Below are 22,369 nucleotides of genomic sequence, written 5' to 3'. Positions count from 1 at the left end.
ATTAAGCTGCTCAAACTTGGTGGCTTAAAACAACAGATACTTACTCTTTCACAGCTCTGGAGGCCCTGAGGTCTGAAATCTAGCAGTCAGTAGGGCCATGCTCCCCCCAAAAGCTCTAGCGGAGAATCCTTCCTTGCCTCGTCTGCTTTGGTGGCCTTTGGTGTCCCGTGGCTTATAGCATCACTCCAATCCGCCACCATCTTCATGTGGCCATCTCCCCATCTCTGTGTGTCCTTTTTTATTTCTTACAAGGACATTCTCACTGGACTCAGGCCAACTGCAATTCCATATGAGCTCATCTCGATGTTTTAACTAATTACATCTATAAAGACCCTATTTTCAAATAAGGTCACATTCTGTGGTTCCAGGTAGGCAGCAGTTTTTAGGGGATACTATTTCATCCACTGCAGTGTCCATGCTTGCTGTTCTAATGGTGAGTCCTCTCCTGTGACGCTAACAGAATTCTCTTTTATGATAGCCTGTTAACTAGGGTTGCAAATATCTAGCACACATGCCTTTGCTTGCCATCCACCACCCACATAGTCCACATCCACCATTTATGCACAAATTCCTCATTCCCATCCACCACCCTTACAAGAAATGACTACTTGCTGGTGTCTTTTTCCCCCCACGGAGCATGGATAGAACTTCAGAATCCTTCTTAACACTGCACTATAGGCAGCCACTACCTATTGGTTGTAATTGACATTGTCTACAGGTACCATTACAGCTGTATCCTTATTAAAATATTTAGGGGCACCTGGGTGGCTCAGTCAGTTGAGCATCTGCCTTCAGCTCAGGTCATGATCCCAGGGTCCTGGGACCAAGCCCCATATCAGGCTCCCTGCTCAGCTGGGAGTCTGCTTGTCCTTCTCCCTCTGCCACTCCATCTGCTTGTACTCTGTCTTTCCCTCTCTCAAATAAATAAATAAAATCTTTAAAATAAATAAATTAATTAATTAAATTAAATAACATTAAATTAAATATTTAAATACTTCTGTACTGGATTCCCAAAATGCCACCCTGGCCATGTAGACCCCACTTTCCGAGATCCCCTGGACCTTCCCACAATGGACCTATTAAAGGGTGTGTGAACAAGGCTGATGCCTCCAGGACCTTGTTCTCGCGTAGGGCTGACATCTCTTCTGATTGGTTAGCATTTGGCCCTGAATATTCTTTGACATTTTGAACATCAACCATTACCTGGCTCTCAGTAGTTAAAAGCCTATTAAAACTGGTAGAGGAGGCCACCTGGGTAGCTCAGTCAGTTAAGTATCCAGCTCTTGATTTTGGTTCAGTCATGATCTCGGGGGTGTGAGATGGAGCTCCATGTCGGGCTCGGTGCTCAGAGCAGAGTCTGCTTAAGATTCTCTCCCTCTCCCTCTGCGCCTCCCCTCCCCAACTCGCGCATGCATGCACTCTCTCTCTCTAAAATAAATTTTAAAAAATAAATAGATAAAGAGGATTTTAAAAAAACTGGTGGAGGAAGTTTGAGACCACTAAGATAGGGAGCCCTATTGAAATGGGAAGGAAGCACAGTAGAAATGCTCGGGATGAGATTAGAGCTGCCAAGCAATGGGATGGGGACCCTGAAAGAGTCAGCCCTGAGCACCCAAGGTCAACCACCTCAGATGGGGATCATCCCAGAGACTGAGGCAATTTTATCCTGTACCTTTTCATCCGTGATCTGGGGGTGGAAAGGGCAGAGGGCGGTCCTCACTTACACGGCACAGCGCATCAAGACTGGAGCCAGATTCTCTGCTGTGCTGATAACACCACTGACGTCTGCACAATTGAAAAAGGGTTTGTTGGTTTTTTTTTTCAATTTTAGAGCTGACTTGGCCCAGTCTCTCCTATAATTTTTTTTAAAACCCTAATTTTTAAGAAAGTACTTATGTATTGTGGAACTTGAAAAAAAAAATAGAACTTACTTTGCTGCTAACCTGAAAGTTAACTATGGGCAGGAGGAGAAAGCAAGGACATTTTGTTAACATAAAAAATAGTATCTGAAAGGGGATTGAATTTGGAGCTTTGGTGGAAAACTGAGCTTTCCTAAAGCCAGAAAATTCCCTTTCTGGTGATCATCCATGAGAAAATAATCTCTGTAAGTTTCTACTTGCTTCCCCCTCGGTTTACGACATTGTGTGGATACAGAGGGTGAAACTGGGGTGATGCTACCTGAAGGCCAGCCTGCCAAGTCACCCAGAGTCACCCCCACTCTGCACCGGGAGGTGAGCCCAAGCCTCCGGGGCTCTCGGGCGTCAGGTGCATGCCCACTCTCCCACCCATCTCCTCCGGGGCCCCTGCTGACTGCCTGCAGCACACCAAGGGCTCCTCTTCCTCTGTCCTCTTAGCAAAGCCATGTCTGAGGGGCTCTGGGATCCTAGGGACTGTGTTGCACGTCATTGCCACTGCCCGTGAGACACACCGTTACTTGCATCCCTGAGCTACCATGCCCCTGGATCAAAAGACACAAGCCCTTTTCAGATATGCTGAGATTTAAAAATCTAGCACTCTCTGTACCACTAAGGCCTGATTAAGAGACGCCTTCTGTCCAGGGATTCCGTGAGCGAGGAGCTGGGGGCAGTGCCCTTCTGTTTGGATGACCAGGGGTGTTGGATGGTTTCAAATCTGAATGCCTTTGAGATAAGAGTTGCACCCCACTGGTTCCAAAGCCCCACATCTTCACCACTTCCCACATGAACCCTCCTGCTCTAGTCCTGAACCCATGTGGCTTAAGTTTAAAGTAAGATTTACTGCACATGAAAAACTGTCTAAATTAGGAATAAAACTTGATGGAGGGGCGCCTGGTGGCTCAGTCAGTTAAGCGTCTGCCTTCGGCTCAGGTCATGATCCCAGGGTCCTGGGATGGAGCCCACGCCAGGCTCCCTTCCCTCCCTGCTCATGTGCTCTCTCTCGCTATCTCTGTCTCTCTCTCAAATAAATAAGTAAAAATCTTTAAAAAGAAGAAGGAGGAGGAGGAGGAGGAGAAGGACAAGGACAAGGAGAAGAAGGGGAGGGGGAGAGGGGAGGAGGAGGCGGCGGAAGAGAAGAAAAAGAAAACTTGATGGAGAAAATACATAGACACAAACCCCAGAAGCCAGCCTGATGCTTTGCTATCACCTGCCCTGAATAACGAGGGGTTGCTCAAGGCCCCCTGGGAGTCCCTCCCGTACTAGGTCCACAGAATAGGAAAGCGTCCCATTATTCAGAGTTTGCCCCCTCCTTAGAGATCTCTCCTTGACTCATCCCCTGCAGAGGAAAAGCTGACGTGAGGAGACCAACATTAAGAGGAAAAAGCCCATAGAGGAGCAGAGTGACGAGAGGGAGGGCAGCAGATGATAATGGGGGATAATATGGCCAGTAGGAAGGAGAGGGAGCCCTGGGCGGGGGGGGCAGCCCACTGAGAAGAGCACAAAGGACTGGAGAGAAGGCCCGCCCCCTTGGCAGGTGCCCCTGAGAGCTCAGACCCCCTGACAGTCTGTGAGAGCTTCTCTGCTGGGCAGTCATATATTTTCTGAATTTCCATAGAAGGAAAGACATCCTCCACCTTCCATGATCACTGGTATTTTATTTCACATATATTCTGAAATAGAAGGGAAGCCTCCCAGCCCCTCTCCTTTTTGCTATCTTGGATATTAGCTTGCTTGGATGTTGCAATCAAAACAGTTTTTTTAAGTAATGTGAAAAAAGTAATTCTCTAAAATATGATGAAATAAATCTTTTAACTAAACAAGCAAAATTTAATCTGGAATACCAAGATTATATTCATAGGCAATTACCTTGACCCTAAGGAGCTGAATCATGTAATTTTTTAAATATTACAAATTAAAAGAGCCTTGGCTAAGTTCTTAAGCTATCTATAGAGATTTGATAACAGATCCAATCACATATCATAATGGCTCAATGGCATAATTTTTATGATTGAAGAGTAGTTACAGATGAAATTAATTTAAGGGCTATTGTATTTCAACTCTCTAGGAATAGAGCTATGCCATTTGGGAATTTTCCACATAATTGCAAGTGTGGGATGAGGGAAGTTTCAAGAATTACTGGCTGCTTTAAGAGGGTGAGAAGTATTGCCTTAAACACATCTGTTTATGCCAGTGTTATCAAATCCCTAACTTTAGAGTCCAGCATACTTCAGAAAAAGTTCCAAGATTCTCAAAACTATAACGCATCAGTTGCTGACCCAACAACCAAGCCATGCGTGTTTGTTGCTTAAGAGCCCACTGAGTGTCTAATCTTGGGCCAGGTGTGCGGGGGAGAACTGGAACCCCCGGGCCAGAGGGGTCCCCATGGCGCTGGCTCGGGAGCCTTAAATCCAGCTGGGAGAAGAGGAGAGAGCTCCAGAGAGAGTACTTGGCCTCGTGCAGATGTCAGGGACCCTTGATGAGAACAGTGTTAATTGCGGGGTTTGATTCCTTGCATGTTTTGAACCCTCAGGCTGAAGCCAGGCTTGAGAAAAGAATGCGCGGGCGGTCTTATGAAGCCGGAGACAAGGCCAGAGTGGGCACCAAAAGCCAGCAGCAAGGGGATGGGATGGGGCCCAGCACTGGAAGCAGGCGGAAGGAATTAATTGGAACAAGACTGGGGCCTCGAAAGGAGGGATGGCCAGCACTTCGTGGTGGCTGGACTTGTAACAGTACAAAGGAGTGGAACCACAGCTGGCCCCAAGGGGAACGTGAGGCAAGACTTCTCGGGACAGGGGAGTAGGAGCAGGCCCAGAGTCCCTCCAGAAAGGCCTTAAAAATCTCCACTTCTGAGGTCTTTCCAAAGCAAATGCTTGGCCTTTCACAAGAATGAAGTTTGATTTAGAAATAAAATAGTTTTGGGACACCTGGGTGGCTCAGTCGATAAAGCATCGGACTTAGTTTCGGCTCAGGTCATGATCTCAGGGTCGTGGGATCCAGCCCTGCGTCAGGCTCCATGCTGGCATGGAGCCTGCTTAGGATTCTCTCTCTCCCTCTCCCTCTCCCTGTAAAAGGAAGGGAGGGAGGGACGGGAAGAAGGGAAGGAGGGACAGAGGGATATAAAACAGTTTTGTGATGATTACCTTTGTTTCTTTGTCATTCATCTTCCTGACCCCCCAGACTGACAACAGTCACATTGCACCACTGGCTGGTGCTTACATTTCGTAGCCTTGTTATTTTCCCTCAGTCCTGTTGAGCTTTCATATTCCTGGCGTGTGGACTGAGATAGGGAATTTCTCCACTGAACCTAGCTGGCAATTACTTGAGGTCCTTCCTACGTCCTCTCCTGATCTCTCCGGCTCGTCCACAGAACTGCACTATTGGCGCGGGGGAAACAGTCCTGTTTGGAGAAGTGTCTCTGTTAGCCCTTGGCCATCCCGTTTTCGTGGCTACTGGCCTTTGGTGGACAGTAGTCCCAAACATCGTTTTTACGCACGCATCTCTATCGACTCAGTTGCGTGATGCTGAGTCAGACTGTTGAAAGCTGACTTGGGAGCCAAGCGGAGCAGGCACCCAGGGCCCTACAGTGTGCAGAGCCGAGGAGCCAGGCGGCCAAGGGCATGGAGAAAGGACAGTGGCTGCGGTGGGAGGACGGGGTGCAGGGGTCCAGGCGAGGCCCTCTGCGGGTGAGAAGATGCGGGCTTGGACTGCAGAGGGGGAGTGAAAATGGAGAAGATCTCTAGGAAATCACACTTATTGCATACCTAACCCCCCAGACCAGTTCCTTCACAAACGCTGTCTGATGTTATCCTGAAGGAAACCACAGATTTTCTATTATTTTCTATTTCTGTATTAATATTTATTTTCTATTATTTATTATTTTCTATTATTCTCCCAATGAGCTTCAGAGATAGAGTAACTTCACAACACCGAGCAGCTTAAGAGGCAGAGGAGAATTCAAACCCAGGCCCGTCTGACTCTAAATTTTACACTCATTTCACCCTATTAATTGGGTATAGCAGTACAGAAGAGCAGTGTCTAAAATTTGACCTACCTCCACACTTGGCGAGCTAATCGCTCCAGGAGAAGTCTTAGGAAACAACGTGGGGCATCGCTGCGCGTTGAGTTGCGTGGCTATTTACTAATAGCAGCATCGCAGTTCCGGACGAGTGCAACACTGCAGGCACCCTGTGTTGTGCCCAAACTCCATCCGTCTTCACTGCAGCCCCGCGGTAGCTGTAGCACGGTCCCCGTTCCACTGACATCCGGAGAACTTGCGTGCCTGTCCTAAGGTCACACGGGCTGGAGGTGGCCGGGCCAGCCCCGAGCCCCCGGCACCCACAGCCTGCTCCCATACCCACCTCATGGCGCTGCGCCCACCGGTAGTTTGTACCTTCGCTCCAACGAGTGTCTTATCGCACAGACATTGAGCAAGGCACGGGGTGGGGTCGGGGACAGAAAGGTGAACCTGATGGGGTCCCGGGCGCGGCAGTTAGACTGTGGTGGGGAAATGACAGGAGGACCTGGTGACTGAGGTCCAGCGGGGCAGGGGGAGAAGAAAGGAAGATGCCAAGGGAAGGCTCCTCTCCCAGAGGCTCAGCAGAGAAGGGAAGGAGGGGAACGGATCAGGGTTTGACGGGGGTTGTGGTTTACTTAAGGGTGTTCATTTGAGCATGTCTGTCAGCCGTGAGAAAAGCAACCAGTGCAGAAAAGAGTGGTGACTTTGAAAATGAAAAGGAAAGTGGTGGGGAGAGGGGCCAGACCCCACAGGATATGGGGAGGGGTGGGGTCAAGACATGAGGGGAGGTTCCTTTGGGGCAGGAATGACAATCTAGGGGTGGGGATAGAGGACAAGGCTGTGTGGCGTCCCCTTAGATGCCCTCCACCTTTTCAGTGAAGGAGGGGAGTCTGTGGGCACAAGACTAGGAAGGGTTTGCTTCAACCCTGAGGGGAACGGGGACCACAAGGTGACTGACAGACGTGAACATCACGAGCAGCCCAGCTTAAAGGGCAGCTACTCGTACTGGATCCAGCACTACCGAGTACAAGACGTGAAACTGTTCTGGTTTGTTCTCTTCTATTTTAAAATCAGAGAATCATGATTTTAAACCATGTAATATAAATTCTACTTCCCAGTGGAATATTGTTTTTAATCTATTTTAATGTCCCTACATTTCTAAGGTTCATCTGACCTCTGCAATTCTAAATACTGTTAGCAGGCAAATCTGCCCTAGATGGTTGAGTTAAAACAAACAATATCCCAAAAAGAAGTAATAGTAATTTCATAAGTCAACCCAAGCTGGACAAATATACAAACAAAACAGAAACAGAAACAAACTCTTAAATACAGAGAACAAACTGGCGGTTGCCAGAAAGGAGGAGGGCGGGGGGATAAAAGAAGTAGGTGGAGGGCATTACGAGGTACAATCTTCCACTTAAAAAATAAATAAGTCACGGAGATGACAAATACAGCATAGTCAATAATATTGTAATAAGGCTGTGCGGCAACAGATAATGTCTACCCCTATCGTGGTGAGCATTGCATAATGCACAGAATTGTCAGATCACTATTGGACACCCACCAGAAGCAAATACAGCATAGTATGTTAATCAAAATTCAGTAATTATTTTTTTAAAGATTTATTTATTTATTTGAGAGAGAGTGAGCCCATATGAGAGGTGGGGAGGGGAGGGGCAGAGGGAGAGGGAACATTGCAAGCAGACTCTGTGCTCAGCATGGAGCCCGACATGGGGCTTGATCTCACAACTCTGAGATCATGACCTGAGCCAAAATCAAGAGTCAGACGCTTAACCAAGTGAGCCACTCAGGCGCCCTAATAATAATTTTTTTTAACAATAATCTCAAGTTTGTAGCAGTGGATCTATTTGCTGTTCTGAATTCACTGCTGCCTTGCTTTACACAACAGAAAAATTTTTGAAGAGCTGAATGTAAATCGATGACATTTCCTGCCATGTTTCTCCCTTAGCGTTCCACCTTCAAACACACACAAGCTCTCATTTTGCTCAGAGCAGTGCTTCTCAAGTAGAGGTAATTTGGCACCCCAGGGGACATGTGGCGGTGTCTGGAGACATTTTAATCACAAGTGGGGAGCTAGTGGGCACTTCTAATGGGTTGAGACCAGGGATGGTACTAAACAGCCTACAGTGTACAGGACAGCTCACCACAGTGAAGAATCATCTGACCTGAAATGTCAATAATGCTGAGGTTGACAGCCCCTGATTTAGAAAAAAAACAAAAGTTAATTATACAGAAAGCTGTTTACAAACACCAAGCCCAAGGTACCCATTTTCTGATTTTTTGAAAATAGCTTTGCAGCCTAACATTAAACAGAACTGTTGCCACTTTGAAAAAGCAGAGTGAAAAGTGTGGGAAAATTCTGGATGTTTCTCTGGCTTTGTCAGATGGAATCCATTTTTCCTTATTAAAAAAAGTTGATGGGCGCCTGGGTGGCCCATTTGGTGAAGCCTCTGCCTTCGGCTCAGGTCATGAACTCAGGGTCCTGGGATCCAGCCCCACATCAGGCTCCTTACTCAGCGGGGAACGTGCTTGTCCCCCTCCCTCTGCCCCTCCCCCTACATGCATGCGCTCTCTCTGTCTTAAGTAAGTAAATAAATAAATAAATAAATAAATAAATAAATAATCTTTTTAAAAGACTAAAATAAAATAATTGTAAAAGTTGGTAATTATCTTCCAAGACAGTAGTCTCAATTAGCAAACCTTCCACTTCCCTAGAGTTCATAATTGCCTCTCTCCTAAAGACTCAGCACCAAAAGTCCCCATTTAGTTCTTGTCCTGACATTAAATAGGAATGTGTTTCCAGAGACTGGGAACAAGGATATTTCCACTGACATCCACTAGAAATGTCCTTTCTACAATAACTGTGTATTTTATGGGTCATTACTAAGCACGATGACCAGCACAGGGCACACCCACAAGGAATAAAAACCAAAACAGAAAAGCTTAGAAGCAACTCTTGTGGTCCTTCCACAATCAAGTATTTGATGAATTATTAAAGTCTAACAGAGATGTTTTTGTAAAGCCAATGGTCCATGTAATATAGAAACTTTATCTTACATAGCTGAATAAGCAAACACTGGGTTCTTATGTTATAGAAAGAGATGCAAGGCATATGAAAAATATTTGGATTTGTTCTTATTTTTAAATATGCTTCACACACTTACGCTGCATTGAGTTTTAAAGCATTGCGGAGTTCTGAAATAGAAGGTCAGAGAGTCAAGGTCAGAGACACAAGGTTTAATGAAATATTAAATACTGTGTTCATGTCACTTTCTGAAACGTTTTGCCAGCATAAATGGTATTTTCTGATTATTGGTATGCTTTCTATTCCCTTAACTTGAAGTAATATCAGGACTTCATTACTTCCTGATTTTTGAAAAGCATTTAAGCCTTAATGTAGTTCATTTTTCTCCTCCTTGCCTTTGGGGACCCACAAATACAGATGATTTCATTACAAATATGGAATATGCCATAAAATTCCGATAAAACCTCAACAACTTAATGTCTTCCTTGAAAAAAAATTAGTGTCTTGAAAAGAGAGATCTTACAAGTTTGTTTAATTTAAATAAAAGAAATAATTATTTCAAAAAGTTTATTAAAATCAGTTGACCAGCAAGATTTAACAAGATATTTGGGAAGTGTAATTATGTTTATGAAAGAGCTTAGTAAACCTCAAAGTACTGTAAAAATGTGGGTGCTTATTGTCATGCATGCCCCGAGGAAGAATAAACATTTATTGAGCCCATAAGGAAGGAGACTTTTCATCCATGTCCCAGTGCTTCACCACTGTCTTCCTGCAGAGCTTTAAATAACATCTTCATTTTACAGTGAAAGCAAAAAAAAAAAAAAAAAGCAGGGAATGTCATGCCCAAGGTCACATAGCTACTTAGTGTCAATGTCAGGATTCAGGTCTGTTGGAACACAAGGCTGCCCTATCACCACACTGCCCTCTGCAGGCTGTAAGAGGAATGACAGGGAGTAAAATAAGACGGTGAGAAAATCAGAGAGCTGTACTACCAGGTCTCCAGCTGTTCAGACAAGAAAACAATTGCATTCCATGGATTTATCATTTAATGCTTTTCCTCTAGGGGCATCTGGCTGGCTCAGTCAGTGGAGCATGTGACTTTTTTTTTAAGATTTTATTTATTTGTCAGAGAAAGAGAGAGCACAGGCAGGGGGAGCTGCAAGCAGAGGCAGAGGGAGAAGCAGGCTCCCTGCTGAGCAAGGAGCCCAATGCAGGACTCGATTCCAGAGTCCTGGGATCATGACCTGAGCCGAAGGCAGACGCTCAGCTGACTGAGCCACTCAGGCGTCCCAAGCATGTGACTTGATCTCAGGATCAGAGTTTGAATCCTAAGTTGGGGCTTAATAAAATAAAATAAAATAAAATAAAATAAAATAAAATAAAATAAAATAAAATAAAGTAAAATGAAATGAAATGAAATGAAATAAATAAATAAAATAAATAAATAAATAAAATAAATAAAATAAAATATAAAATAAAATAAAATAAATAAAATAGCAGCAATAATAATGCCTTACTTCTATTAAGAGTTAGCATACTCAATTCTAAATACATTAATTCCTAGATGGCAGTTACTGGGCCTTCAAAGTGACCTCAAGCAAGACCCCTGTCCTTAGGAATCTCCATGTCCCAGTGAGACAGACGATGCATTAACAAGAAATTTTGGTAGAGCGAATAAATGTTGCTTTAGGAAAAACACAGGGTATGGTGGGGCACATACGTGGGTATTGGTGGGCAGGTAGCAACTTCCCACCTGCCTCTCTTGGTGCCCAGTGAGTTAAAGCACCTGCACTGGAGTGACTGGGACACACCTGCCTTGCTAGGGCAGCAACCCTCCTGAGAGTTCTGAGCAACCAAGAAATCTGAGACAGGCATAGCTCAGTAGATCACAATTGCATATGTTGAGGTGATCCTTTAAGTTTTGATTATAGACATTGGTGGGGTTTTGTTTTGTTTTGTTTTGTTTGTAGTTTGTTTTAAAATGGCCTCCATGCCCTGCATGGATCCCAACACTGGGCTTGAACTGACAACCCTGAGATCAAGAGTAGGATGCTTAACCAACTGACCCACCCAGGAGCCCCTAGACACTGTTTTTATAGTCTTTCCATTTTTTGTTGTTTTTTCATTCAGATTTTAAATACTCTTTCAATCATTATTTCTCACCAATTTGTCTAAACTAATTATATTTTCTGGATGATGGTTATGGCTTTAAAAGAATTCTTAATTGTTTGATCACCTTTCAGATTGTCCCTGGCCCATAAGGAAGACATAGAAAAAATGTATATGAGTTTCAAAGTGAAACAGCTGTGGATTCAAATCCCAGCTTTTTGAATTACCAAATAAGTGGCTGGAAGAGTGTCTCCTCTTAGAGCCTCAAATCCATCATCCAGAATTGTTGGGTGTATTATCTGGCTTAATCTTCACCACAAACCATCCTTCATAGGAATGTATGAAAGATTGAACAAAATACCAGACCAAAAGCCCGTACTGGGCTTCCTACAAATGGATGTCTCAATTAAAATATTGGCAAAAAATAAAAAGTTTTAAAAAGGAAAGAAAACATACGATTTTCTCAGGCTGAAACTTCATGCTAGTGAGTCCGTAATTTAACAGGTCAACCAAGGTTTTCTGTGTGAGAAAAAATAATCTGCTGTATGTTCTTTTAGCTCTGTAAGTTTACAAATCCACAGTCTCCTATGGGAGTTTGGGGCAAGCAATAAGTGGCATTCCTTTTTCCATTAGAGCTCTAAATACAGAGAAATGTAAAAATTTAAAAATTATGAAAAGGGAGGGGTGTCACCTACAAATTTATAGAGGCTTGAGGGGCTTATCAGTCAGTCGTACTGTACAGAATATATTTTGATCCTGATTCAGACAAAGTTTTATAGTAATTTTTTGAGACTCTGAAGGAAATTTGAAACTTACTGGTATTTGACATTATGAAGGAATTACTGCAATAATAGTATTATAACTATGTTTTTTTATATCCTCACCTTATAGAGACACATATTGAAATATTTACAGATGAAATGATGTCTGGGTTCCAAAGATTGGTGGAGAGGGGAAAGCATGACAGTAGAGATGAAACCAAATTGGCCATAAGCTGATGGTGTTTGAAGCCAAGTGATGGGTTCATGCTATATTATTCTTCTAGGATTAAATGTTTGACATTTTCCATAAAAGACGTTTTTTAATAGAGACCAAAATATCACCTTTTTACTGGTAAAGACAAATTTGGAGAATGTGGCATACTTATGGGCTTCCTGCTGAGCCCCGAATTAAGTGGACTTGGCCACTCAGCACAGGTGGGCCCTGACAATCACAGGTCACTCGGTGCACAGAGCCTATCAGAATAGCTCACAGTGCTGTTAAGTCTAGGGTCCTGAGTTCAGTTGTTATGTCTTTGTCTTTGCCCCAGTAGCCCCTCTAAGCTCAGCCAGCCATCTGGCAAATGAGAGCTGGTGGATACCAGGAAGACAAGGCCAGGAAGGCAGCCTAGCACAAATTCATCCTCATCCTCATTCCTTGAAAAAGAATTCATACCATGTGCCCTGTAAGGGAGTGGAGGGAGAGGACCTGTAGTGTTGTCTTTGTGCGTCCCAGTGGTAAGTGGAAAGTATTAATCAGAGGGGCACTTCATTGCACGAGAAAAAAAATTAGGAAGATTTAATTAGTAAAAATACAAGGAGCAAAGTCAGCATTTTAGAGAAATGTGCACCAGCCAGAGACCTCTCGGAGGGAAAGAATAAAACACAGGAAAGAAGCCAGCAGAACTGTGGAATGTTTTGTCATCTTCTTACCACAAGAGAGACATGATCCAAGAATACAAGAGAAATTTGATCCAATGAGTCCAAAGAGTCCTGCTGAAGCTGCATTGTATGTTCATAATCTATGGTTGCCTGGGCAATGGATCCTTCCTCTCACGGCGATGGCGTTATAATGAGACACATCACGGTAATTAGAGCTGCAGTTGGTCTAGTTGGCTCCCTCTTGGGAGAAGGTCTGGGAAGGAGCTGGTAGGGTTTCAGCAGCCAACAAATTAAATGTGCCCCTGAAGGAAAGAATTTGAAAGATTTACTAAATAGTAGATTTGAACCTGATACTCTAGGGTACTTCTGGATATGATACTTCTGCTATTGACTGTGAGTTTCATGTAAATAATAATTCATCTGGGGGCGCCTGGGTGGCACAGTCATTAGGCGGCTGCCTTCGGCTCAGGGCGTGATCCCGGCGTTCTGGGATTGAGTCCCACATCAGGCTCCTCTGCTATGAGCCTGCTTCTTCCTCTCCCACTCCCCCTGCTTGTGTTCCCTCTCTCACTGGCTGTCTCTCTGTCACATAAATAAATAAAATCTTAAAAAAATAATAATAATTCATCTAGTGGCATGACCGTTTCATCTGACCTATTCCACCTGATGGCATTTCTTTCCAAAATAACATAAACCAGGAAAAATAGGAAGCCCATTCTCCAGATAACCAATGTGTTGGTTTGAAATGGAAACCGTTGTGGTAGCCTGCTACTTTGATTAACCTCTCTACACCAAGATAGTAGACCAGACAAGAGGACAGGATGTCAACAACTTTTCCACAAATAGGGTGTAATTTAGTCTCCATGGGAACCATAACACAACTCAACTTTTCCACTCTGAAATGGATGCTCTGGACTAGAACAGTGATCAACATAGATGAATGGATTAAATATCTGGGAGTGAGCACGCTCCTGCTATTTTTATTTGACTGTTTTTCTTCCTCAATTTCAGGTATATGAAACAGTTGGACACAGTGGTACCACTTTGCTAGCAGAAGTGTTTCTGCCTGTTCCTGAAACGACCGTTGTCACTGGAAGGGCTCCCATTGAAGAAGTGGAGTTTAGCAGTAACCAGCATGTGACACTGGACCACGAGGGAGTTGGAAGTGGTATGGAAAGCTAATTATTCTTAGTGGCTCAAGATTTTACTGTCAGTTTTGAAGATAGCTTTTTTTTTTTCATTTTCAAACAACCAGATAATTATAAAATTGCTTTCAGAAATTCAAATTAAAATGATGATATACAATTTTTTGGAAAGTTGTTTTTTATATATTGTTGGTGGCCAATAAATTCATTTAACTAGGCAAGTATACAGTAGTTTGACAATGGGAATAAAAACCTTTAAAATGCATTTAACACCTTAATTTTTCTTCTAGGAATCTTTTCTAAGAAAATAATTTGAAATGAGGACAAGGCTTTGTGCATAAAAAATTCTTATTCCTAAGGCTGAAAATTTGGAAAAAACTTAATTATAATCGGGATATTATTAATTAATATCTTCTCACTTTTCCCCTATAATTGTGATTAGATATATGATGTACCTTTTCTGTTTACCATGTTTCTTAACCTCTATAATATATCTTGCTATCTTTTTTTTTCACTACTATATTCCATAAAACTTCTTTAAATATGTCTTCCAAGTCATGAATTCACTCTTCGGCTGTGTCTAATCATTGAAATACATCACTAAGTTGTTCATTTTAATTATTGCATTTTTCACCTCTAGAAATTCTATTTAGTTCTTTTCCAGTCTGTCTGGTCAGTTCTGATAACATTTGTCCTTTCCTCTGACTCTCAATCTTCTCATTTCTTTTATCCAGTCATTCCTTCCTTTAATTTTAAAAACATATTACACATACTTCTTAACATTCTGTATCTGATCGTTTCAATACCTATCTGCGTATTGGTCTGATTCTGTTGCCTCTTATTCATGGAGGCTTGTTTCCTTGTGTGCCTAGTGATTTTTTTATTGTGAGCTCATATCTGGAAATGTATCTGCAAGAATTCTTTGAGGCTCAAATCCAATCACCAGTCTAAAAGTCTGGAGACCTAGGCTCTAGTTCCAGCTCTCACACTAATAAGCTGTGAGACCCTAATTAATTATGTCTCTTTGAATATCATCTTCTTTATTTATAAAATGAATCTAAGGATACCTCCTTTAATGTCTTTTAGGGTTATTTTGAAGATTAAAAAATTTTTTGAAGGAAAGATCTTTGAAAAAAACAAAGATGCTATCACAGCATAATAGTGGTTCTGTTTTGTGCTACTAATATTAATTGAACTCCAGGGCATGCAGTCACTTTATTTAGTGCTTGAAAATCTTTTCTTCCTTGAGTTGATTAAACAACCCGCCCCGAGACTTTTTATCCTTAATTTCCAATCGGTAGAGGCCAGATAAGTAAGTGAGGCTCGCTGTTGCCCAGTCGCTTAAGAGTAGCTGAGATTTGTGGAGTGGCCACATCTTCCAGTACTAAGTGCTCTGCAGGGATGACCACACTTGACACATGGCTCCTCGCTCGGGCGCACCCCCACCCTCCGACACTTGAACTTGTTCCTTCTGCCAAAAATGCTCTTTCCCAACATATCTGCATGTCTCACTTCCTCCTTTTCTTCAGGCCTTTATCCAAAAGTCCCCTCTCATGGAGCCTCATCTGCCACCCCGTCTAAAAGTTCAGCCCTTCCCCATCCCCCCCAAAAGACATATGGGAGTGAGCACGCTCCTGCTATTTTTATTTGACTGTCTTTCTTTATATGTTCCCTAATTTATGGTTTCTCCTCCACATTTATCCCTCTCCAACGTACCACACATTCCTCTTACTTCTCTTCTTGACTGCCTGCCTCCCCTGCTGGAATATAAACTCCTCGCGAACAGGGGTTCTCATCAGGTTTGCTTCTTTCCTGAGATCTGCGGTACCTAGACTAGTGCCTGGCCTGAAGGAGGAGCTCAGATGCGTATCTGTTGACTGAGCGAATGAACGGGCGCGTTCATAGTCATCTCTTTTACGATGTACTATCTTTATCCCTATTTTACACATGAAGAAATGAAGGCTCAGAGCAACTGACGGTCGCACAGCTGTTAAGTGGCAGAACCAGAATCGGCCCACAGATGATCCCACTCTGAAGAGCCTCATTCATTATATCAGGTCTCCACTCTGCTGTCAGAGCTAGAAGCAAGCGGCCAGCTCTGAGCGTCATTGCCTGAAGAAGTTCAGCGATGCTGATTGGAGTGATGTGTTCCATCTGGCCGGCCCTGGGCTGGGCTCACTCCCTTTCTCTCAATGTCTGTGTAATCTGGTGTTTCCCTAGGAGTGCCCTTCTCATTTGAAGCGGACGGTAGTAATCAACTGGTTCTAATGACCTCGGGGAAGGTGTCCAACAGCGTGTCATGGGCCATTGGCGAAAATGGGATACCTTTAATTCCCCCGCTGTCAGAGCAGAACATCGGATTTAGAAGGTAATGTGTGTCCATAATAAATTGGTGAGTAATATCAGCGTTTGCATTCATGACAGGGGAGGGGGAGGCTTGCAATGTCACGTTCTTTCCTTTTATTCTCACGTGCCAGTATGTTCAGGGTTTTTTATTGTTCTTGAGGTAAGAGTTAAAATATTCATAGCCTAATAAATATTAGATGTTGAGCAGTGTCAGAAACAGCTAAAAAACACTTTGCCTTATTTAATGTCTCCAGTAACTCTGTGAAGGATTCCTGTCCCCATTTGATGGATGAGGGAAGTACCCAGCATATGGTTGTGGACACGTGGTCCTCAATGTGAATGAGGATGGTTCTACAACCATCTGGTGATTATAAAAGTCCCTACGGTCACATCTCTTCCTTGATTGCCAGCTCCTTCGGTTCCTACCCAGAACAGAAGAAAAGGCACTCTGGGCCCCCCCATTTCCCCCCTAGGCTGGTCCCACCTCCTTGTGGCTGGTGCCCGTCCAGGCAGCCTGGACGACGGGAGCCAGGTGGCCAGGGCTCGATTCTTGCTTCCGTCCTGCCCCAACAGATGTGTCTCGAGTTGACCTTCTGCCACTCCAGGCCTCAGGTGTCTCCACTGTAAAATAAAAGGACTTACCTGATCATCAAGAAGATGTCATTTACAACTTGATAAATGTATCTATTGTGAAATTATCACCCAAGTAAGTCTACCTTATAGCCGTCACCACACAGAGTTACACATTTTGTTTCCCGACCATGAGAACATTTCAGATCTGCTCTCTCAGGAACTTTTTAATGTAAAATAAAGTGTTGGTAACTATGGTTGCCATGCTGTACATTAGATCTCCCAAACTCCTTTATCGTATAACTGGAACTTTGGACCTCTTGACCCCCTTCACCCATTCCCCTCCCCCACCCCACCTCTGGCAACCACCGATCTGTTCTCTGTTTCCACGAGTTTTGGTTTTTTAGATTCCATATATAAGTGAAGTCCTACAATATCTAGCCTTGCTCGGTCTCACTTATTTCACTTAGCATAATGCCCTCGAGCTCCATCCACGTTGTTACAAATGGCAGGATTCCTTCCTTTTTACAGCTGGGTAATATTCTATTGCATATACGTACCACATTTTCTTTCTTCTTCCACTGATGGACAGTTAAGTTGCTTCCATGTCTGGGCTATTAGAAATAATGCTGTTCTAAACCCGGGGGTGCAGATACCTCTTTAAGATGGTGACTTTGCGTCCTTCAGATATATGCCCAGAAGCAGAATTACTGAATCATAGGGCAGTTCTACTTTGAATTTCTTTTTTTTTCTTTTTTTTTTTTTTTTAAAGATTTTATTTATTTATTTGACAGAGATAGAGACAGTCAGTGAGAGAGGGGGACACAAGCAGGGGGACTGGGAGAGGAAGAAGCAGGCTCCCAGCAGAGGAGCCTGACGTGGGGCTCGATCCCGTAACGCCGGGATCACGCCCTGAGCCGAAGGCAGACGCTCAACCGCTGTGCCACCCAGGCGCCCCTCTACTTTGAATTTCTTGAGAAACCTCCAGTGTTTTCCAGTGTTTGTACCAATTTACATTCTCGCTGATAGTGCACAAGGGCTCCCTTTTCTCCACATCCTCACCAACACTTGTTATCTCATGTCTTTTTGGTGATGGCCATTCTAACAGGTGTGAGGTGATATCTCACGGTGGTTTTGATTTGTGTTTTCCTGGTGGCGAGTGATGTCGAGCACCTTTGCAAGTCCCCACTGGCCGTCTGTATGTCTTCTTCGGAGAAATGTCTCTTGTGGTCCTCTGCCCATTTTTTAATTTGATTCTTTGTTTTGTTGCTATTGAGCTACGAGTCCCCTGTATATTTTAAACCTTAACTCCTTATCAAACATGTGGTTTGCAAGTATTTTCTCCCCCCACTCACTCTTCTCTATTACTCCTATAATTATAATATACTTCATAGAAGTCATCAAGTAAAGAAAAGGGGTACGACTCCTTCATTATGATCAGCTATTCCCCCATAGACAATAAGAGTCTCCTTCAGCAATGCTGTCCCTGGGATTGTGTGGGCCGGAGGCAAACCGCCCTGTGGACATGTCCGTCTCATGGCACTCACTGTTTTTCCAGTGCTTTGAAGAGGGCAGATGCCATCTCATCTATTGGCACATCTGGACTGACGGACTTGAAAAAGTTGGCCAAGTGGGCAGCGGAGTCCAGGCTCGACCCGAACGACCCCAACAATGCCCCTTTGATGCAGCTAATCTCGGTAATGTGGCAGGAGAGCGGTGGGCACACCCCCATTTCTCGACTTGGTGTGATCATAATAGAAATGGTTCAGCCCTTCACACACATTTTCTTTCACACGTTGTTCTCCAGTGCGATAGCGTTTAAGCCCATGAGGGCTGCTTGAATGATGGGTTTACGGTCCAGCTCTGCCCCTGTCTGGCTCGTGCTTCTCACAGTGTGGCCAGGAGGACGCACACTGCTACATTTACACACTTAGCTGGGCATCAATCGGTGCAATAAATGATAGTTGTTAGTGTGGTGGTGTTGTTACTCTTACCTCTAACTTCTGCAAAACCCTAAAGAGAGGTCCCACTTGGCCCCTCCTATGGAGAGGAAGCTGAGTGCGGCCGCTCAGAGTCACTTGCTCAAGCTCCCACAACCGGTAAGGACTCGGGTCCAAGTCGATCTGATTTCAGAGCGTGTGCTCGGCCCATCACACCCAGAAGGGCGCTGGGGGTGTTTTCAGAAGTGGTGGTTTTGTTTGGTTTCCTGTTTGATGATTAATTAGATTATCATTTAGGTTTCATTTCAGTACATCAGAGATAAATTGCTTGTGTCTATGATAACATTCAAAATTCTTTCTTCAGTGAATTTGTAAATAAAATGCCACATTAGTCAGTAAATGATTTTTCTTGGTGGCAAATACAATTGTTTCTATGCCCAAGTTCATAATTCCCACAAAATCATAATAAACGGGTAGACGATCTGGAAGGTGACCACGGCAGCCCGTTCTGTGATCACGTTCATTCGTGTGAGTTCATCAGCGGGGGTCCTGAAACCAGGATACAACAACTTCATTTCTGCCCTCAACTTCTAGGATAAGTCTCAGAGCAAGCTCTGGTTTATTTTGGTGTTTATCTTGATAAGCTCTCCTTCCAACACGATACTTCCTAGTGTGACTATTAGAAAGAATAGGCCGTATTACGTAGAGTATAGTCTATTCCATGTAGAGTTTTCAAGTCATGTTTCAATTACTATCTTTTTTTAAGATTTTATTTATTTATTTTTGCAAGGGAGAGAGAGAGAGAGTGAGCACAAGTGGGGGGAGGAGGGGCAGAGGGAGAAGCAGGCTCCCCGCTGAGCAGGGAGCCCAATGCAGGACTCGATCCCAGGACCCCAGGATCATGACCTGAGATGAAGGCAGACACTTAACCGACTGAGCCACCCAGGCGCCCTCAACTATTATCTTTAAGTCAGCAGTAATATAGTACAAGTATCACCTCCATGTTTTTCTGTGTAACTATTTGTCTTCCCAAAGAAGGACAGAACCCAGGGATGGCCTTCCTGACTAGTCTCTTTTTAATGGATTTTCACAGCAGGATCACCTTTCCCAGTGCAAAGCCCCAGCAAATCTCTGCTCCCTGGCTTTCCTTCTGCGAGGAGGGGGGTGCCACTGGCAAAGCCCCCAGCAGAGGGGCAAGCATACACCTGGGCAGAGTGTAGCCCAGCCTTCGCCACCTCTCAGTGGTACCCTGAAACCATCCTTTTGGTGCCAGTGTAGGGAGGCTGATGCCCAGAACCGTCTCTGGCTCTCTCTACTCACTGACCAGTGCCATGAGGTGCTGTTCAAAGACAGAAGAGCATGGCCCTGGAGCAAGGGAGGCTGACCAGCTGATTCTAGGACCTGATCTACATGTGTGCATAAATATATTTTTTAAAATATTTTGTTAAATATATTTTTAAAGTCATATTAAGTTATCTTTAAGTATTTTAATGTACAATATGTCTTAAATATATTTTAAATACATATATTAGGTTTTATAGACACTGTGTATATAAGCAATCCTATTTCCAATAGGCACCTAGTAATACACTGACACAAATCTCTCACTTTCCAGGCTGTAGATTTGCATAACACCTATGAGGGAAGCATGCATACCCGAAAAATGAACTTTAGAAATTTTTTGGAAAAATGATTTGTGGTACTTTTTATAGCTTGTACAGGAATAGAACAGCATCTGCCTTATTACTGTGATATTTTAATGTATTTTGTCCTTAAATGAAATGCAGGATGTTTCAAGTCTCCGTCCCCCACTGTTCAGTTTCCACTCCCAAAAGCTCCGCTCCTGGTTTCTCCAGGTGCCGTCTGCCTGCCCCTCTGAAGCCGCATCTCCTCTGGCTTTTGCAGGTGGCGACCAGCGGCGAATCCTATGTCCCTGAGTTCTTCCGCCTGGAACAGCTGCAGCAAGAATTTAACTTTGTTTCAGATGAGGAATTAAATAGATCCAAACGGTTCAGGCTTCTTTGTCTTAGAAGTCAAGAGGTGCCAGAATTCCGCAATTATAAGCAAATTCCAGCATATGACCGAGAAATTATGGAAAAAGTATTCCAGGTAAGAAATTGCCACGGATAAATAATCGCTGCACCATTCGGCGTGCTCATCCGCGTGTACTTTCCCACTATCATGGTCTCAGTAGCAATCCTGGCTTCTCAGTTGTAGCACTTAATGTAACCCTTCCATTATATTTCCTTAAACTTAATGTTTAAATAATCAATTTGCCCACTATAATGACATATAAACTAAGAAAAATTAGGGTTGAAAAGTAACTTAGGGGTTTACTACGGGAAATTATCCTGCCACGCTGTTCCTGTCGGGAATTCAATGCCATTTTAACCTATTAAGTATTTACCAAGCACAACGCTTGGTGAGCGCTGGGGGGGAGCTGCGGGGGTCTCCGCCCCTGTGGGTGGGCAGGACGCACAGGCTTGGCGGAGGAGAGGCCCGCAGGTGGGGAGCCTTTGAGGACCAACAGGCAATAGGCATGTGTTGGGGGGGCAGGCAGGAGTCCAGTGAAAGCCAGACAGGCAAGTTAGTGTTTGACGAAGGCAAATAAAGAGCCATTAGAAATGGATACCAGTATGATTTTTTATGCAGAATGTGTGAAAACTATTGGAGAATATTTTTGGTTACTTGGTTCTTCTTTGTATTAGTTCAGATTTGTGATGGTGAGTGATAAAAAGCCAATTTAAGCTATCTTGGGCCCTAAGGGGAGTTTGTTGAATGACGAGCTGCAAAAATAGGGTTAAATATCTGAAGAGGCATGAATGGCAGGAGTTCGTCTGTGCCTCAGGGACACCTGGATCCAGAACCCGAACACTGGCAGGACTTTCTCCATCTCATCCCAAGCTTAAAATTCTTGGGAACCGCTAGGGGCGCCTGGGCGGATCAGTCGGTTGAGGGCTGGCTTGGCTCTTGATCCCGACTTCGGTCGTACTCTCAAGGTCCTGGGATCTAGCCGGAGTTGGGCTCTGCTGAGCAGGGAGTCGGCTTGAGAATTTTCTCCCTCTCCTTCTCCCCACACTCTCGGGCACACACTCTCTCTTTCAAAAATAAATAAATAAATCTTTTTAAAAAAAAAATTCTTGGGATTTTTGGGAACAGCTGGCTTGAGATTCCACCCTGGGTGTTCAGCTGCGACCAGCGAAGGACTGAAGCAGAAGGTGTCAGCTTCCTGGGCCCAGGAGGGATTTACTGATGGAAAGAGAGCAAAGTCAGCAGCCTAGGAAGACAAGCTAACGCACCCTCTGCTCTCCTCCCAGTAGATGAGCCAAGTCAGCGGCAGCCAGAGGCCGTTTACTATTTTTGCCGTTGCTCTACTTAAAATAGAAAAGACAAAAACGGGAACAGAGGCTTTGGCCGAGTTGCTTGGGTGAGCTTAGCATCTTGCACTATACCGAGTCACTCTGTTACCTCCGTGGCTCCTTTCTTCCTCCACGAACAGCTGACGGTGTAATCGTCCCACAGAATTATCGTCTACTTACAAGGCAGTTCAACCAACGGTTCCAAAACCTGCATATTGAATCAAAGATCAATCTTGAACCAAAAATGAAGAGGAAGGTGGAAGAAATGTTTAGAACCAGAATT

At 44.0% G+C, this 22,369-nt stretch overlaps 1 protein-coding gene and 1 long non-coding RNA gene across 4 annotated transcripts in view; one reads left to right on the top strand and one right to left on the bottom strand.

Annotated features, from left to right (window-relative positions):
• Positions 1-22,369, top strand: part of CC2D2A (coiled-coil and C2 domain containing 2A) — a 145,028-nt gene that overhangs the window by 82,270 nt on the left and 40,389 nt on the right. For all 3 annotated transcript variants that reach the window (XM_034672096.1, XM_034672095.1, XM_034672094.1), the window contains 4 exons: positions 13,738-13,894; positions 16,092-16,239; positions 18,346-18,484; positions 20,633-20,836. In XM_034672096.1, the coding sequence (XP_034527987.1) occupies positions 13,738-13,894; positions 16,092-16,239; positions 18,346-18,484; positions 20,633-20,836 (648 nt within the window). The remainder of the gene's footprint in view (positions 1-13,737; positions 13,895-16,091; positions 16,240-18,345; positions 18,485-20,632; positions 20,837-22,369) is intronic.
• On the bottom strand, positions 12,569-22,295 carry LOC117804462. Its single transcript, XR_004628930.1, has 3 exons — positions 22,196-22,295; positions 16,702-16,838; positions 12,569-13,028 (listed from the first exon to the last, which is right to left on the bottom strand). It is a non-coding gene; the product is annotated as an uncharacterized LOC117804462 (long non-coding RNA).

Source organism: Ailuropoda melanoleuca, chromosome 11 (assembly GCF_002007445.2).
Source record: "Ailuropoda melanoleuca isolate Jingjing chromosome 11, ASM200744v2, whole genome shotgun sequence".
Taxonomy (NCBI): Eukaryota; Metazoa; Chordata; class Mammalia; order Carnivora; family Ursidae; genus Ailuropoda; species Ailuropoda melanoleuca.
This window is presented reverse-complemented; position numbering and strand designations above follow the sequence as displayed.